The sequence below is a fragment of the Ciconia boyciana genome, chromosome 1 (genome assembly GCF_034638445.1).
Source record: "Ciconia boyciana chromosome 1, ASM3463844v1, whole genome shotgun sequence".
Classification (NCBI taxonomy): domain Eukaryota; kingdom Metazoa; phylum Chordata; class Aves; order Ciconiiformes; family Ciconiidae; genus Ciconia; species Ciconia boyciana.
Window position 1 is genome coordinate 117579681 of NC_132934.1, and position 19524 is coordinate 117599204.

At 41.1% G+C, this 19524-nt stretch overlaps 2 protein-coding genes across 19 annotated transcripts in view; one reads left to right on the forward strand and one right to left on the reverse strand.

The window, feature by feature from the left end:
* Nucleotides 1-8395, reverse strand: part of CRYZL1 (crystallin zeta like 1) — a 32516-nt gene extending 24121 nt beyond the window's left edge. For 3 of the 11 annotated variants that reach the window (XR_012039638.1, XM_072845968.1, XM_072845962.1), the window contains exons 1-5: nucleotides 7868-7996; nucleotides 6610-6681; nucleotides 3580-3657; nucleotides 2979-3051; nucleotides 1536-1580 (exon numbers count right to left, since the gene is read on the reverse strand). Coding sequence is in view for 3 of the 11 variants with exons in the window: in XM_072845968.1 (XP_072702069.1) it covers nucleotides 1536-1580; nucleotides 2979-3051; nucleotides 3580-3657; nucleotides 6610-6681; nucleotides 7868-7966 (367 nt within the window). In the remaining 8 variants the exon portion in view is untranslated. The other 8 variants (XR_012039642.1, XM_072846002.1, XR_012039648.1 and 5 more) reach the window with 7 other exon arrangements.
* A 131-nt stretch (nucleotides 8396-8526) lies between these two features.
* Nucleotides 8527-19524, forward strand: part of ITSN1 (intersectin 1) — a 144614-nt gene continuing 133616 nt past the window's right edge. For 4 of the 8 annotated variants that reach the window (XM_072845911.1, XM_072845870.1, XM_072845877.1 and 1 more), the window contains exon 1: nucleotides 8528-8703. Coding sequence is in view for 1 of the 8 variants with exons in the window: in XM_072845885.1 (XP_072701986.1) it covers nucleotides 8699-8703 (5 nt within the window). In the remaining 7 variants the exon portion in view is untranslated. Of the gene's footprint in view, nucleotides 8704-19524 lie in introns of all 8 variants that reach the window. The other 4 variants (XM_072845885.1, XM_072845844.1, XM_072845919.1 and 1 more) reach the window with 3 other exon arrangements.

Sequence of the window (19524 nt, forward strand, 5' to 3'; positions counted from 1 at the left end):
AAGTCTCAGACAAAATGAATCTGCTTCTTTCATGATCCAAGTACAGATTCCATTCCCTTAATGTCAGATTTACACTGAAGTAGCTCAGCTGATTCAAACTAATTATTCTATATTTGAATTAACAAGAATGGCATTAAGTCCTAATTCACAAAAAACCCAACCCTCCTACAGCCACTTAGAATGTCACTTAGACCTCTCAGGTCCACTGATGTATTTTCAGAGGGTTTTTTTTCCCCAACTACTTATTGAAACTGTATTCCTTCAGCTACAACAGAAAGCAATTGAAACACAAATACTATTTTAAAATATTCAACAGATGCAGCATATGTCAGTTAAGATATTTAACCAAATGAGCAATACTGTTCACAATAATGATACTATTCATAGTTCAAAGTTAATTCATATGCAAGACCAGAAAATGCCTCGCCATAAGTGTTCTACTTTATTAAACAAAGCAAAGCCACTTCTGTACCCTATAAAATGGAATATTAATTCCCAACTGTAAGAATTACACCTTCTGTGGTGAATAAATAATAATAATCACACTTCTTATTCCATTAGATTTAAGCTAATGATATGAAAGGTCTGCCAGAGTTTTACCAGGAAAAGAAAAGCCCCACTTTCCATGTGATTTTTGACCTGGAAGTCTGTTTTAAACCATAAACAAAAAAGTACAGTGATTACCACTTGCCTTTCTGATGGGTTTCTCTGGCAATAATGTCATAGCAGGATCATAAAGCATGGACTCCCTGTGGTTAATTTAGGTGGGAAACAAGTCCACTTTCAAGAACTCTAACGTGCAGTAAAAATTAAGATTCTGGAAAACGAGCAGCTTGAGTCAGTGCTTCTTTTTAAATGTGGCCTTGTATGTAGCAAAACACCTGAGTACGTGTGCTGCTTTTAGCAACTCAGAAAATCCAGTAGAACTGGTGAACCTACTTGCATGTTTAAGTTAGGACCACTCTTGATTTCTTTACTCAAGCAGGAATTGACATGACTTAGAAACTGAACAGTCTTCAGTATGCTTGAAAAAGAGTGTCATCACTAGCAGTTAAAAGTATATTTTTATATCATCCTCAATAAGGCAGGAAATATAAGCCTAGACTTTGTATCATCCACAGAAATCAAAACATACATATTAATTACCTCAGCATGGTGTTATAAGAACAAATAATTGTGTTGCCTTTAGAACACATCTGCCAATTGTGTTTGCCAGGTGGTTGCCTTTAGAACACGCACTCCACGTGGCTAATTGGACCCAGGTGTATATTCTTAAAGATTTGGTGAATGTAGTAGGACTATGACACATTACATTAGCTGGGGACCTGAACTTCCATTCTTATAACAAAAAACTTCCCTAAGACAACACTTTTAGAATACAATCGTCATTTATAAGAGTTTATTCTTGTGACACTAGTGGAATCTTTCAAAATAAAGGTCTAATTGTAGCTTTAGCAATAATTATAACCTCAGCCATTCATTATAAAAAGATTACTAACTGTGTTAGTTGATAAGGCAAACAAGCATTAACTCACCCACTACTTCATCATCTGGCTGAAAAAAGGTCACCTTTCTTCCAACTCATGAAGAATATATGAAAAGGAGGAAAGAAGGTATGAAGATAAATGTTTATAGTGGAAATTGAACATGCAATTGAGAGCACTGTTTATCACTAGCTCACAAAACTAAAAATACACCCTCCTAGTGAAAAAAAAAAATTCTATTAAATATGCACATACCAAACCCAAATGTTTAATTCACTAAACTTTGGCACCTCATGCACAAACAGTTACATGCAAGTATACACACGTATATGTCTTTAAGAGATCTAGGCCTTAAACTACGCATCAAAGGTGGATATGCCAGTGAAACACGGCCGAAATTCCTGAATGTTATTTTGTCTTCACTATTCTAACAAATGATTTTTACAAAGAAATTAAAGATTGTTACAGCATGTGCAAGTAATATCTTAAGAACTCAGTACATGAGTCAGGGCAATCCCAGACACAAATACAGGCTGGGCAGAGAATGGATTGAGAGCAGCCCTGAGGAGAAGGACTTGGGGGTGTTGGTTGATGAGAAACTCAACATGACCTGGCAATGTGCGCTTGCAGCCCAGAAAGCCAACCGTATCCTGGGCTGCATCAAAAGAAGCGTGACCAGCAGGTTGAGGGAGGCGATTCTCCCCTCTGCTCTGCTCTCTGAGACCCCACCTGGAGTACTGCGTCCAGCTCTGGGGTCCCCAACATAAGAAGGACATGGACTTGTTGGAGCGAGTCCAGAGGAGGGCCACGAAGATGATCAGAGGGCTGGAGCACCCCTCCTATGAAGACAGGCTGAAAGAGTTGGGGTTGTTCAGCCTGGAGAAGAGAAGGCTGCGGGGAGACCTCATAGCAGCCTTCCAGCACCTGAAGGGGGCCTACAATAAAGCTGGAGAGGGACTTCTTACAAGGGCATGTAGTGATACGACAAGGGATAATGGCTTTAAACTGAAAGAAGGTAGATTTAGATTAGATATAAAGAAGAAATTCTTCACTATGAGGGTGGTGAGGCACTGGAACAGGTTGCCCAGAGAAGCTGTGGGTGCCCCAACCCTGGAAGTGTTCAAGGCCAGGCTGGATGGGGCTTTGAGCAACCTGGTCTAGTGGAAGGTGTCTCTGACCATGGCAGGGGGGGTTGGAACTAGATGATCTTTGAAGGTCCCTTCCAACCCAAACCATTCTATGATTCTATGATTTTATTTAGAAAGCTGTCATGCATTTTCTTTTTTTAAACTCTGAACAGATATGCAGTAATTACAGTTCAGTTCCTTTTTCTACTTTCATTTCAGTATCATTACTGACTTAGGGGAAGCCTCATTAAGAAAGCAAATAGTTCCTACTATTAAAGGTGTACCACGCAAACAGTATTTATTTGTTCTGGATTACCAGACCTTAATTCTTGCTCCATACCCTCACAAGACAATTATACTAACTTACCTTCCAATACAACTCCAGAAATTTCTCGACCAACAGGTAGGAGCTCCTTCTCCAGTTTAATTTCTGACAGAAGCTGAATTAAAATAATGGTTATAACATTCTTACTAAGGGTCAAAATTTGCACACTTATTATCATCTTACAGTGTTTGATATTCACAGTAAGAAAGTTGGGCCATTACCAAAATGTTATCTGGGGGAAAAAAGTACACACATTCCTCATTTAATATTAAAAACTTTGCACTGGTTTTCTGTATTTAAATTTAGAAGCACATTAAAAAAATAAAACAGAGTTATTAACAGGCAAGCCAAACTGTAACTTAAAGTCAGTATGCAGAGGATGATAAAAGGGATTTACTGTAAGAGAACTCACAAATGACAACTGATCTTTCTCCATAAATTAGGAACCAAATTAGAGGTGCTTTTTATTTAAAGAGATATGCAAGAATACCACATCAATCCTGTGCCCTCTTTCTCAGCAGTAAAGCCATATCCTCAGATGGCATAAATGGAATCCTGCCAATTACCAGCTAAGGCCCTGGCTTAGATCTTCAATGGAAACTGTAAACACCTCTAGCTTTTATAAAAAAAAAAAGGCAAATACCTTTGTATCTATCCAGCTCAGTGCACAGGCTCTAACTTGTACTTTCACATCATGGTCTCTTGTAGGAGGAAGGTTTTCCTAGGACAAATTTATAGACGTTACACTATACAATGCAACATGAATGTGCTAGTAAGATCCTCTCAAGCTCCTGAAAGCACTTTTCCACAGTCTTTGTTTTAGATTGTTTTGTAGTCAGAACAAGAAATTTCTTTCAATGAAAAGGGAACTGATATCACAATGGATTTACAACACCATTTTGAGTACATGTATATTACTATTACCAACTTGGCCACCTAGACCTTACTAAGCCTCAAAAGACACCATCATTATTTTTCTGCCTTTTTTTTTTTTTGCAAGTTAAATATCACACCCTTACCTGAAACAATTTTAGTAGGTAATTACCTCTCTAGTGGATGTCTAACAAATAGAAGGAAGCAGATCTTTAATATTAAAACTATACTGCAAGAGTGATGGAGAATTTTAAGAGAATTTTGACATGAATGTCTGACATACTGTACTGACATACTGAGGTAAATATTCAAGTAGTCCAGATAGTGTCAAAGATATAGCATCGATAAGAATTGTTGTTAAGTCCCACAAATGATGGACACCTCACATACAAAAGTGTTCTACTAATGAAGTCTCCCCTTACTATTTTAACATTTGGTTTTGGGATTGATACCTGAAATTATTTTAAGTAGTTGAGTACTGCTACTTTAAAGTATTTAATTAGCTAAGTTGAGTTCTGAACTGCTGACTCCACACAGCTGTTAAAGAGCTACCTCAGGTACTGAAGGCAAAATCATGTATTTCCATGTTATACTGTAGCCTGTAGTCTAGCTGTCTATTGAAATTGAAAGTGGAACACTTACCAGAAAGTCATGAGAGTGCTTTGTTTCTACTTCTGAAGTTAAGATATATTCTTAAGTGTTTAAGATTCCTTCCTTTGATTTTTTTTTTAACTCTTCCCAAGAAACAGCTGTTGCTTTTCTCCTAGGCTTAGCAACATGAACAGTAACCTCTGTCCAAGGAATATTGAGCTGAACTTTTTCTCACCCCAGCTGAGTTAAACACATGCTGTTCCTTTAAAATTGCAAGGCATTTTGCCAGTCAGACTGCCCTCCTGCTCCTCAAACAAACCAAAGTGGGTTCTCACTCTTTGTTCCACAAAACAGAAAAGCCATTAAACTGTTCAACTATACAAATTCTGCATCTCCGGTTTTTAAAGAAACAAACAAACAAACAAACAAAAGAAGTTAGAATCTAAGGGCCTTGTGTAACTGATGTGAATTTAAGATTATATTGTCTTTTGGAACTATCCTTTTGGTATGCATAGTTCAATGAACCTAAGTACTGCTACAATGCACAAAATAAAACTGCTTGCCTTTATAAAATAATAAAAGTCTTAAGAACAAAAAGAGATGATGAAATGTTTGTGCTGTTAACTGGTTCCTGCCTTCGTAATTTAAATATGTCATTATTAGGAACTGACCAAGTACCATAAGGAGGTTTGCTACAGAAATTCTTCATCCAAGCTACTGCCTTTTTGTTATTCACCTTCTGTTCTATTAAGGTCTCCTCAGCCAACTAGCTTTCCTTTTCCTCACTTTTTTCAATATTTATTTCGGTTTAAGATGAGGATTCCACAGAGCTGGTCATTACACAGACACCTGCAGAATCAGTTCCTGTCTGAAGAGATTTAAATACGCAAGTAGGCAGGCAAAGTCTATGCACAGGAGTGCAGTTTCAAGATCTACTTTAGCTTACTTAGGACTGTACCAGAGCTGTCCGGCTCACCTGTTGCCAGCATCTACATATTCCCATCCCCTCCTTTGTATTGGAGCTAGCAATCATGGAGCCATCACAGTGATGTGAACTAACTTGTAACAAATTACTACTTTTCACCTGGATAAGTAAGCTGATCCATCTCACCTTATAGCTGCACGACTCCTAAAACCATTACAAGGAAGAGAACAAAAATGTGCAGCTGAAAGGTGAACAAACCTTTTCAGCAAAAGCACAATTTCACAATCAGTTTAAGTAGATTTAAGACTGCTCCATGAATATGCACCTTGGTTGTATCAAAATCACCCATCTCATTGCATCCTTCTCTTCAGGCAGTTCATTAGATGTGCTTCACTACTGGGACTTTGCAGCTGCTCAAGCAAGACTCTCACCAGTACTACATTGTTTCATTTTGGTATATGGCTCATAGTTATATTTAGGTATCTATATTACACAGGTAATATACAGAGGTATATTAGGTATCTATATTACACAGGTATACATAGGTATCTATAGTAATTTATTTTGTACCTGTAAGAGATTTAAGAACACAGGTTCACATCCTCAAAACCATGTAAGCATTTTTCTACTGTTCAGACACCCATACTGCATCGATATACACTCACTGACATCTTATTTTAGCCTTATGCCACAAGCTCATGTGTATGCACTTATCCAATAAACTGACAAAGTCTCTTTAGCACAACAGTTTCAGCTAAATTTGATGGAAAAATAGTTGTCTTCTCATTGTTCGTTTAAGTTGAAGGAAAATAGGTAGCTAGACAAAGGAGACTTATCAATGCCTCTGAGAAAAAGGCTGCACTGCGATCTCAATTCTCACTAAGAGCAAAGAACTCACAAGAGGAAAGAAAATAATAGTAGGAACACTCCAAACACAATACATTTCTCAAGCTATACTTCTACTTTTTCAGTGACCAGAAAATCCAACCAGGGGATGTGAATCCATATGAAGCCAGGGTTCATTTTTTACACCTGCAAAACTTGTTTTTAAAATATGGACACCAAAACCGCACAGAGAAATCTAGCGCTGGTCTTGCTGAGTGCTGCGTGATGATGATAGAATACACCTCCCCTACTTTCATTTACCTGCCTGTATGTGCAAGGATTACACCAGTTCTTTTTTAAGTCTAGAGAAGAGTTAGGTGTTTCAATTCCCTTGGGGCATTCAGTCACACTCTCTTCTTCCACTGAATGATTAATAGTGCTATTATGATCGGAACTCACTCTTTCCTGGAAGACAAATGTCATTTCCTCTCCAGGTGAATTCTGCTGACAATACAAGGCCTTCATAGCAATCTGAAAAAAGACACAGCAACCAAACTGTAATACATGCAGTACCTATAGAGCAAACAAATAACTACAGCTTTACATTACTTTATAAGCAGAATAGTGATTGTTTGCAAGCAACACAGGGCCTGTAAGTCCTTCCAATACTTAAGTTCTAAAACAGATCAACAGATAAGGCAAGATACAGTGCTACGTGCAACAGGTTACATCAGTATTGTTGACCATAATATAGCAAATACTAGGGACTGAGGACGTACAGCAAAAGGTAGTGAATGATACACAGGATTTACCAGTTGGTGGTCCAATGCAGTAGGTGGGTTGTTTGCCACCCAGGCCGTGGGCACACAATTGGACTAGCTCAGACAAAGGCAGCGCAAAGGGCAATAAAACCAGTGCAGGAATACAAGGAACCTTACATATGACTTCACTAAAAATCACAACTTGGGTTTTTGCTCTCCTCTCCCAACTTGGCGTATGTTGTCCTAAACAAACAAGCCCTTAGGAGAGGAAAAAAAAATTTAAAAAAGAGGTCTCTTCAAGTTACAGGAAAAAGAAAAGCACAGAGCGGACAGGCAGAAAACCATGCGGCCATTATATCACTTCTGGCAGCCAGCACTAACACCTCAGGGGACGCCCGGGGTTAAAGGGACCGCCCTAAGTCACCTCGCCTTTCAGAAACGCAGAGCAGCGCGGCAGCCGAGGCCCGCCATGACGCCGACATGCCCCGCAGGGAGCCCCGAGCTCGGCGGTGCCGGGTCACTTCGCCTGCCTCTCGCCGCGCTGCGGCCCCACCACCCCCACGTTCCCTGAGGGCAGCTTCCAAGCTGAGCCCCCTTCGGAGGGCCCCGCTCCTCTGGCCGTTAGTGCCACCGGCCACGCCACTGCTATTATTCCGGTGCTTTACCACACCGGAGAGCAGCTCGGCGCGGGGGGGAGAGACAGCGCCTCGCCAGCGCCTGCCTCTGCCTCCACGCCGTGACATGCCGCAGCAGCCCCTCAGCGCCCGCCGAGGGCCAGCGCAGAGGAAACCTGCGCAGAGACGACACCAAACCGAGGGGCTCCAAGCCCGCCCAAGGCATCCAGCCTCCTTCGCCCCGGGGCCCCCAGCGGGAAGAGACCCCGGCAGCCGAGACGACGCACCGGCAAGCCCCCAGGAAGTGCCGCCGCCCCGCGACCAGCGGTTGCCATGACAAACCGTTACTTCCGCCACGCTCCCACCTCGGCGCCCTCCGGCGACTGCGGGCACCACCCCCACACCCCTCTCCCAGGCCCGACGTCCGGAGAGGTCCCACATGACCTCACGATCGGCCACGGCGCCCGCCGCTCGGCATAAAAACGGAGTCGGGATTGGCTAGGGCGGCTGTCGCTCGCTACAAGAGAGGAGGTGGGAGCAGGCGCCCCACCCCGGCGGCGCGAGAGACTACAGGGCCCAGCAGGCAGTGCGGCGCCACCCGGCCGACTACAGCGTCCGGGGCGCAGCGCCCGGCGGCTGCCCTGCGTGACCTCCCGAGAGCGGGGTCGGCAGCCGGGACACCGCTAGGGGCGGGAAGGAGGGGGGGGGGGGGAGAAGAAGACGATACCGGCTTGTGTTACCCTTTTGTAAAATAAAGGGGCCACCCGCCCCCGCAGGTGCGTCCCGCTGGAGGTGAGGAGGGAGCCCGGCCACCCCCTCCCCCCGGCTCCGCTCCCTGCGCGCTGACCCCCTTGGCGCGAGAGGGGGCCTGGCGGAGCCCGGATTGGCCGCAGGAGGCCGGGTCCCTGCGGCGTTCCCGGCACCTGATTGGCGACGCTCGCCTGCCCGTCGGGCGGGGGGGCGGGAGGGAGGCCGCGGCCGCACGTCAGTACGGCGGCTGTGAGGGCGAGCGCGAGCCAGGGCTCCTCCCCCCGCCGCCCGCCAGACGGTGGCTGAGGAGGCAGCGGGAGGGGATGGTGCGTCTGGCGGAGGCGGTGGCGGACGCCGCTCCGGCTCCTCCATCCCCCCCGCCGTCGCCATGGGTGTGAGTAGGGCCCCCCGGCCCGCGCAGATATGAGGTACTGCCCAGCGGCGGCGGGAGGGGACGGGAAGGAGGGGGCGACCCTCACTGGGAGGGGCGACGGTTCACCCCAGGCCAACGGCGCCCGACGCGCACCCGCGGGGCGGCAGCGGCGCCTCTGCCCCGCGCTGCCTCTGCCGCCCCCCGCCTCCGTACGGTACCGGCGGCCGGGCGTGTCCCGGTGCCCGGGCCCGCTGACAGTTGCCGGGTGCCCGGCACGGAGCGAGGCGCCCTGCTCCTCCTCATTTCGCTCAGTGCCGTGGTCGTCGCCGGTGTGGGCGGCCGGGGGGGGGGGGGGGGGCGGGCGCGGAGCCGTGAGGTGGGCGCCTGCGGGAAGCGCCCCCCGTGCGGGTCCGGCGCCGGCTGCTGCGCGCTGGGGCGGGCGCCGCTGCTTGCCTTCCTTGGGCTGGCCTTTTTTTACTATTCTTTTAATTTTTATTGGTACCTCACGGGGGTGGGTTTCGTGGGTGCCGTTTTCGCAGCTACGGTTTTGTGGGTAGAGGAAAGCGGGGCAATGCGGCGGGGGGAGCGCCCCGGTTCGTGTGCGCTGGCTCGGTGATAGCACAGCCCTCGCCGTCACAAGACAGCCATCGCTCCCGGAGGGAGCCGTGTCCCGGCCACCCGTGTCCTCCGGGGGATCTCGGACGTGGAATGGAAGGGGTGGGTTGTGCGGCTGCGGGTAGCGGGTTTCCTTTTACCGCGTTAAATAACGATTATTCCTGCTGCCTCCGTCCTCTTTGCTCCCTGCCCCTTCGACGCATACGGTCCGCCCTGGTGCGAAGTGAAGGAGGAATGCCATCCTTTACGGCTTGAAAAGGGCACACGACCAATTGAACGAGGGAATGTTGTCAGGGCGTCAGGAAAAGGAAACCGGTATATGGTCGGTTTTTTGTCCTTTCATTTCTGTTTGCCTCGGATTAGGAGACAACTTTATGGATAATATTTCCTGTGGACATCTTTTGTTCTGATTCAGCTGCTTCTTTATTTTGAAAGAAATGTGGTTTTTGCTTTGGAAAACTATTTTCTGCGAACTCTACCTTTCTGTGGGGTGTGGATGTCATGATAGGGAAAACATCTCCATAGATCACTGAAGTAAGAAAGTATTGTTTAGTAAATAATTCTTGTTAGTAAAATAACTAGCATTCCAGATGTGATAGTGTGGGACTCATTAAAGCAAGAAAAACACTGTTTTCCTCTACCTCTTCCCACCCCCCAGTTCTAAGGTATGCTTTTTGTTTAGAGCTTGTATGGCAATATATATTTAAAGTAATCACTATGTATTTTGACAAAATATTTGAAGTCAACCTCCAAATGCGTGCATTTTTTCCTAAATCAAAAAGCCAAACTGTGTATTTAGGTAGTGATGACTCTGTAGAGTGTTAGACTGTGCAGTGTTATTCCACACTGTGTTAAACAACCTTTCTTTCTTTCTTTCGCCTTTTTTTCTAGTCACCAGTAACTTCCCTCGATGAGTATGACCAGGTGATGTTTTTATACAGTATACTTTTTAACATACCAGTGAATTGATTACTGAATTATTTCTGTTTTAAAATGCTCACACTGCATCTCCAAAGCCCTGCTGAGGGGGTGAGGTATGGAAGGAGGAGTCTTGCATGTCAGCTGTATTCAGATTTCCCAATACAGGAGCAGGGGGTATACTTGCTTGTGGGTGATGAGGAGGTGTACTGATTGCATATAGAAGTACAGGTAAAGAAAACAGCTGCATTCTTTTTGTCAGCTTGTAATTTAGGATATGCAGCCATGTATGTTTAGGCGTGCATGTAAGTCAGAGAAGCTTGAGCCATTTTAGCTTGCGTGATTAGCACTTGTATGCTCTCACTGATTTTGGCAGCTTTACGGGGGTCATGTTTCATACAGATGAACTGTTTCTGAACAGTTTCTCCAGTGTATTAGGCTCAAACTTCATCTGAGCTGAGCGGGCTGCTCTTTGCACTTGCTGCTTCACAAACCACACTTAATTCTTTCAGTTCTAGTATTCTCTCTATAATATCCCACTGTCTTTCATTCCAGATAAGATCCTTTTCAGAGTAGCTGTGTTTTCTTGATAATTTTCCTTTATATCCTGGTTCAGTGGAATAACTACTTAGATACAGTAAAATAAGAATTGTTATCTCAAAATAAACTGATGACCTGCAGTACCTGTTCTGTCTCTTGCTGCTGTTAGCTGTTTGGTGGAAAGTCTGCACGCCCTTTCCTTAATACCTCTAATCATGCAATTAGGATAGATTTAGATTCAGGAAAGAATGTGAATCTAGCAATTAAATCATTCTAAATGATGATGTTGAATAGCCTTTTCTGGTCTATCTTTGTACTGTAATCATAGATTGTAATTTTAGTTCTTAGTAGGATAACACCAGGGACAATAGGAATATAAAAGTTCCATTTGTAGAATAAAAAGGAAAATAAAAAAGTTAGGGAAAATGTCAGCAATGGCTTGAGGAATGGGGAGAAGATAATAATGGAGAGCTATCAACTATGAACATTTGTTTATGCTGTCTTTAGTAACAGAGTAGAATAAATCATAAGCAGAAAGATTTGTTTGTAGTACACATTTCAGGTGGGAGTGGCTCAGTAGTTAACCTGCACGGAACCAAAGAGATCAGATTATTTTTATTTTTATTTTTTTACTATAAAAATAAACCAAAGATTGCTTCTGTTCCTGTTGTCTGCTAGAAACTTTGAATGCTCATTGCTATTGTATTTAATGCAGCTGCTGAACTTGAAATGCCCCCTACACAGTAAGTTGGTTTTGTTTTTACTTGCATAGCATGAAATTGGGTGGTGTGGTAGACAATTAGAAATTTGGTCCAGTCTGAGATCTAATGATAAATTACTTGTGCACATAAAACCTTACTGTGAGGTGCTAAAATTTCTGTATGATATGTGGCAAAAGTAGTTATCCTCTTTTTAAGAGTACACTTTCTAAAATTAAAAAAGAATATAACAGATTCCACTGGTTATTTTTGGGTGGCATGATTATTGTAGGTATGTCTCGATATTTTAATTGCAGATTGCAGTATTCATAACTGTATTTGCCAGTCCTTCATACAACAAAACAAAAATTGTATAGCTTTGGAGTGTGCATGTAGATGTCTAGTTAATCCATCTGTCTAGAACGAATCTCTCTAGGTAGCTCTGTGTGCGTGTGTAAGGGGTAGAGGTGGTCAAGTTCTTGATAGACCATGCGCCATTTGTGTAGGAGAGATTAGTTTCTAATTACTGATCTCAAATGCTTTTTTACAATTGAAACTGGAATTTGTCTACCTACTTCAGAGTGTTAGAGGATTAACTTATTGGCCAGAATAGAAAATGAATGAACATTAAGTAATTTTGTGTGGGGAGGAGTGAAGAGAGGTATCCTCTGTCTTCCCCAGAAAGAAAGGGTTTTTTTTTCCCTTTTATTTCTCATGCAAAAGGTGCATTTTTACAACATTCCCTTCATTACAATCAGGCAAAATGCAGAAAAATTAAATGACATAGTACATACTTGGTTTGGTTTTCTTTTATGAAATGTATTAAACTTACATATGTTGGATATTACATTTTCCTTTTTCATGGGTTGTTTCTAAGGTGATTGAATTAATTAGTGCTAGTGTAATTTCAATGGTTGTCTTTCCTTTTCTCTGTAAAGTCAACTTTTCACAAGCATTGTGTGTGTAAAATGTGTGTCTGGAATTTTGAAATAATCATATTATTAATTGCCTGAAACCTACATCTCTGCTGTATGTTTCTCTTTCACAATAGTTCTCAATCTGCCTTCCCCCGCTCTGTCTCTTGTGGTTATGTGTGCCCACAGGATATTTGTGGTGACCACAGTATTGAAGTCTAAATACTATGGATTTATAAGAGTAAGTTTTTGTGTGATGGCAGCCCTTGAAAATCACGGGCTTGATGGTATGTTCTAGTATTATAGATAAATATACTAGTACTAATATTGTAGATTAGCAAGCCCTAGTAATACTATTAAAATAATTTAACTGAAGACCTGTTGTCTCAAGAGTTCAGGTTTTCCATTGTATTTTGGTGGGTAGCTCCTAATTTCCATGGGATCCTCTACCTAAATATCTTTTAAGGATCTAGACCTGAGGATGACTAATCCACTGTAAATGACTGAACAGTGGTTCATCTTTGCATTGTTTCAAGATACAGTTTTACTTGCTCCATATAAATGCACAATTTGTAGATAATAGTTATTAATATACTTCCAAAATACAGAGAACACCTGGGTTTAAATCTATGGTTTCTGAAAGAGTGTTCATGGAGAGCCATCTGAAATAGTGGGGACTTCTCTAGAGGACTCATAATGAAACTCCTTTGTAGTACATCGCTTTCTATACTTTCATACATAATCGTAAATAATATTTACAACAATTAAATATACCTATGAAATCATTAATGAGCTATATATGAGGACTTATTCACAGCATTTAGAAAATTTCTAACTCAAACCACACATAATAAATCTAAAGTAGTGTCTTTGGACCAGTTTACTAGTTAGCTGCCCTACTTATCTTGTAGCCATACTTTCTAAAGATGTTTTCCAAAAGTAATTCCCAGACTTTACAACTGAGAATGAAGCAGTGGAAAGTGAAGTTTTTACTTCCAGCTAGAATCACACGTGCTGTGAGCAGGTAGTCTGGGTTTACCAACATCCTTGACAGTTAACTGCAGTTTTTATCTTGTTGTTCTTGTCCCCTGCTTTTTGAAGAAAGAAGCAGTCAATTTCCGTGACTGTTTGGTGTTATGATTTGTATGTATTTTTACGGAACTTTGTTAGGCATAACCAAACCACCTTCATTGTATTAACTGCCCACAGATTTCTTCAACAGAATTTTTAAGGCTTAAAGGACTAAAATAAACAATTCTACATTAAAATTAAAGCTGTATGTTTGAGCGCTTACTGAAGATACTGAGTGGCAAGTAATGCAGAGCACAGATTTGTGGTTTCTCAAACCTGACAGCCAGAGTTTCTGTACTGATAACTTTATTAGGGTTTGAAGACCACCACACCACGGCTTACCAGCAGGCAGCTTTCCTCAGCTTTGTCCTTGCTTTGTAATTGGAGACATCTGTAGAACCCTATTAAGATTTTGAGGTAAAGACTGTATGCTAACTCTTAAATGAGACAGTAGTTGTTTTAAGCAATCAATTCCAGTTTTGCAACATGTTACAAAGTAATTTGTTTGTCAATAAATGTAACAAGCAAATCAAATTGTTGCATTCCTTCTGTGATCCTGCAGGCCTGCTAAGATCCAAAGGTACCTATGTCAGAGTTGCATTGGAGAAATGAGAACTTTTATTCATTTCTAATAGTACTTTTAAGTGTCTCAGTGTGAGTACCTAGAAACAGTATATGAGAAAAATAGTAAAATGATGTCTAGTTGTATGTTTAAGAAAGAGCAACCACCCATCTTGGGGAAAAAGAAAAAAGGTATTTATTGTTTTCTAAATAATGCTTATCCTGCAAAGTATACATTAACTCTTTGTTAATTGCCCTACCAGTTGAACTGTAAAGGAGAAGTCCAATATTGACTACTAGGAAGGTAATTAAACTGTGCGTCTGTACAGAATAGAAGAGTTTTGGGTGCCCGTTTAGCTGAAGAAGCTGTGTAAAGTCAGCTACATATCTAACTTTCAAAGGTCAAGGTGAGTTTATGCAGGGACACTCAGATGCTTATCGGTGATGGCTATCTTCATATTATGTTACAATTTAATACCTATAGTTGTGTTTTGGAAACTTAGTGCTTGTATATTAAGTGTTCATATGGCTGATCTGAAAATTGAAGCTACGATCGAGCTAACTTTGTGTTTGGAGGTCACCACCTCTTTATTAAAAAAAGCCTCCTATTAGTAACTGTAAAAATACATTTTTCATGTACTCTAGCTATATATTACAGTTTCAAATTAACAAGCACAAGAATATAGACTGCCCTGTAAATTTTAAGGTGCAATATTTAACATTTTTTTAAAGTAAATTTTTTAATAGGTCATGGTGGGATTGGTCAAAACTTCAGTGTTATCTTTTCTGCTAGTCTTGCAATGGAAGAAGATAAAAGACTGAGCAGATTACTCAATTGACTAGTTCCAGTTATATTACACTATGTTTAGACATGAGCTTCACATTGTTAATCCCTCATCCTGCAAGCTGTTCTGCATGAGCACGTGCTTGTACCCCTACAAAGCTGGCAGTTGAAGAGAATCTGTTGCAATATATAGATGCACCTGTGAAGAGTTTCTTGCAGGTACATGGCCTTCAGCCATGTACAGATTCTGTACAGATTCCTGTGTTTGTGGTGAGGAGGTTTAGACAGAAGCTCAATTACCCAGTGTAAAGTTCCAATAACTTCCATAAATCTTCAGGGTATTTTGGGGAAGTAAGATTCTTTCTTTCTTACAGACAATCATGAACTAAAGTTGACAACTTCAGAGTTCTGTTTTGTAATAAAATGCCAGTAATCTGGTCATGTACCAAAGGGGATGATGTAATAGTTTAATTTCTTGCACAAAAATACTGACATTTTTTCTTTGACTCTTGTGAGTCCCAGTTGGATAAACTTGTTTCTCTGTTTTTCTCAGGCAGACAGATAGGCTCCTGTGATATTCAGGGATTTTTTTTTTGGTTGGTTGATTGTTTTTGCATGGGCATCCAGTGTAATTGGCTTTTTTTTAGATAGCAGTTCTCTGACCTCGTCCTTCGGTGCATCTACTGCATGTGCTACCACAGTATTTGCTTTACTAGCTCCTTGCCTTCACCAGTCAACATTCTTCTTATCTGTTCTTTTTTTTTCTGTTTTTCCTCTTGTATCTGTATTTCTTCACTTTAATGATCCTATATATTTCAGCATTATCTGAAGGCTGGCAGGTATTCTTTCCCACTTAAGCTTTGTATTTTGATGTTCATTGATTTTGTTCTGTGGATGTTTGTAAGAGCCAATCCCAACAAGGAAAGATTGTGTAAAGTAAACTACTGGAAATAGTTTGTAGAGCTACCTGAAATACTTTTAAAATTTTCTCACAAAGCAGCACTCCATTTTAATACCTCTGTTCTGCAGCGTGTGCTCAAATTGCCAAACAGCATAATAAACAACAACGAGAAGAAGGAAGAATTTTTTTGTTAGAATGAAGTAACATGGAATTAAGTTGCTGTAGGTATTTGGGCAAGTACTACATTTGAAAACTAGACATGTAACAAGGCTTTCCCCCCATTCTTTTCCAACTATTCCTTAGAATTGCCTCTTTTTAAATTCCAGTTTGTAAAACTTAAATTCAGACAAAAATTTCAAAACATAAAAGTGTTAAAATATGTTTACACATGGCAAGGTCAGCTATACTTAAATTAATGGCCGGACATCATGGATTTTGGAGATGTTTAATGACAAAGTTTGAAAACATCCATTAGTCAGCTTAGAAGTTTCTGCATGTTCTCTGTTCTGTACTTAACTCTACTTAAAACCATAGTAAGCAATATAATATGCTCATAAAAGAACAAATAGCAACCTACTATAGAACATAATATGCTAATGTTAAGAAATATGAGAGAAATTAAGTTTGTCTTGTAGATAGTGTCTGCTGAAAAATGGTATTGCTTCAAGGAAATGTTGCCAAACTCTATGATGACATGGGCAGAGGAAGAAAGCAAAGGCATTTCATTTTTTGTGTGGTGTAGCACTTGTCTAGATGTAATGTTGGCATTACTGATAAGCTCTGAGTGGCTGTGGTCAGGAGTCAGTGGCTTAGTTGGTATCAATAAGTCTGTCTTAGTGTTGAAAATTCCTGTTTGCCGAGAGCCCTGAGATGGCAGTCCAGTCCTTGATACTGGACTTCTGAAGAAGAGATCTTGTAGTCGACGTGGAACTAAAATAGGTGGATCCTCCCACTCTAATAGTGGGTTCCTCCCACTATTATGCTTTTATGGTCTCTGAACCAGGCTTGCTGATAGGAAGCTGCTAAGGGTGTTATCCATGCTCAGAACATGCTTCATCACCACAGTTCTTATAAGAATAATCTGAATGGAGTTGAGGCTTGTGCAGCATTTTCACTTTAACAGTTTCATGCTTTTTTGATTAATCAGTCATCCTTTTTGCACAATCAGAAGTTATGGATGAACCGTAAGTCACATAGCTCTGCACAATAACTGGAATTCGCTCTTATGAAACAGAAATATGAAATACTCCAGATGCAGTGCTGACTTTAACATGTCAAATGCAGCAATGGATTGATTCCTTAAATGTGTCGCAAATGTACATTTGGTGCTACTATTTAAACTCAATGTCTAAATCTGAGAGGATTGCTTAAAACTTGTGCTGTCTGTAGATGATGCAAGCAAAACAATTTTGCTTTGTGGTTGTTTTGGGGAGAAAAAGATGGGAAAAGGGAGGGAAAAAGATGCATCCTTTTGAGTCAAGTACTCAACGGTATTCTGAACTGCTGACAAATGCTATTGTGTGACTTGTAAAAAAAAAAAAAGCTTATTTGTGTTAACTAGTTGGGTTAATTTAACCCAAAGAGTTAAATGTGCTATTATTTTAGAACTTACAAACAAAACCGTGAGTACTTATGTAATAACCCAGAAGTGTCCCTAAGTAAAGCTGTCTTTTAAATAAAAAAAAAAAACCCAAACAAACAAAAACAAACAAAAAATCCAACCACTAAACCCTGCATGAACTTACTTGATGTGTTCTAAGAACTTATATAAGACCTTGATACTTTGGTGCCCCTTCCTATTCTTCCTCTATCTTAGGAAATCTGGCAAAGTTTTATTTTAATCTCTTTGTGTTACCTACGCCTTTTCAGGTGATGTTATGGGGAAGATCCTGGTGAAGACTGTGGACTAGTTAGTGGTAGTATTTGTATGGGCAGTTAAATTGAATTTAAAAGCTAAATTTGCATTGGAAGCCTTTTGTCCAGAACGGAGTGGTAGTGTTTGACATGCCTTGTGAATAAGAAAGAAATAAAGGACTATTGGATTAACAAAAGCAGCACAGTATTTTTTTGTGTGTGTGTGTCTGAGACTAGCCATTTTAGCATCAGATCATCTTAATGCTCCCAGATTAGAGCTACTGGTATTGTGGGAGAGAAATAGAAAAGTTTGAAAATATTTGATAAAACCTTTCTTTAAAAGAAAAAAGACCAAAACAAACAAAAATGCTGAAGGCAAGCCTTTTCTATGTGAACATCATCTGATCCTACAGAGTCTAACTCTTAATTGGAGTACAGTCTTTGTACAGCAAAGGCTAAATTTGATGTGATGTGGTATCTCTGAGTATTTAGGTACCACCATTTGTTTAAGCTGTTGCTTGTTTCTTTGTCAAACTATGGCAGAAAACTTTAGGTTTCAGTATTAGAATTCAGAATTTCATGGGCAGGTGACAAACTGGTAGGATCTGGGCTAGTTTCACTCTGCTCCTGCTTGTCTCTTGATACAGGCTTTGGAATCCTTTCTGAGAACGGAGGAGAACTATAGGACTAAAAAGGAGGAATATGTAGAATTGTTTTTCTTTTTTTCTTCCTGGTCTCGCCATTTGCTCAGAGGCAGGGATAAGAGAAATGGAGTTTGACCTTTCGGTGTTTTTGGCTCTTATTGGTTGCTGGCTTGAGGAATTGAACGTGTTCCAGAGATGACATGTTAGCTGAAATTTCAGCAGACTGAAAGACTGTAGTCTTTTCAGCTGGTAGTTGTTTCTGGATACTTGGTAGGCTCCATTGATAGCTGAATAATAAACCTTCTGCCTATTGTGTGTTGTTTTGTGGGGTTTTTTTTCATGGAGTTTTAAGGACTTTTGTATAAGTAAGAGGGAGGATTCTTCCTTTGGTGGTTTTGATAGATGATAAAGTTTTTGTGATCAGAAATCACATGAAGCTTCAGAAAAAATTTTGCATTTTTTTCCTGCTCTACATGCTTCAAGCAGGAAAATGTTACACTGTAGCTCCTCTGGAATTTGTTATGGCAAAAAGTTCCTGCTTTTCCTGGATTGCCTTGATCCAATCCTGAATTAAACCACCTGGGGTTTGTTAGGAAAAGCAAGGTACAGGCTAGTTGGGGCAGGGCAACAACTATATTAAAATAGCCTTCCTGAGTGTATGTAGGGAATATGATAATGCTGAATCTCTTAAATGGCTATCTTCAAAATCAAAGGAGGCATTCTGCTTGGGAGTTTCAAAACAGTGACAGAAATTTAGTCCTCTTATTTAAAACAAAACAAACAAACCCTCAAAAACCTGCAAGTGTTATGAATCAAGAATACTGACTCAGCTAAACTTTGTGCACCAAAATGAAACCTAGGAAGCCTGCATATTGAAATTCTTGTGAAATTTAATTTCCTTTTGTGTGGAGGTTTATTGTACTTTGTTATCCTTTCCCAGCTTCAAAAAAGAAAAAAAAAGGGGGGGAGGGGAGAAATAAATAAATTTAATTTTAAAAAGTTAATTGAGTCCTCCAGAGAGAACAATGCAATACTCTCCACCTGAGATACTTTGTAGCTAGAGAGTCTTAAAAGGACAGTAAATATAAGGGGCAAGAAAAGAGCAGAAGGCTACAAATAGTGTGGATACACCAGAATGCAGGTTTCCAAACTTAGTTTGCTCTGATCATTGTTTTTAAGGTGGCAGCAGAAGTTTCTAGTTCTGTACCAGGCCATGTACAAGAGGAAGCCCTTGGATTTTCTGGCAGTCCTCAGGTACTTTTCTGGAGTAGCTTAGATACTTAGGATGAGCCACGCTCTACAGCTGGGGAAGAGAGATGGAAAAACACTAGGTTAACAACATTGAGGTGCCGAAGAGGAAAAATGGGAGCCTGTCT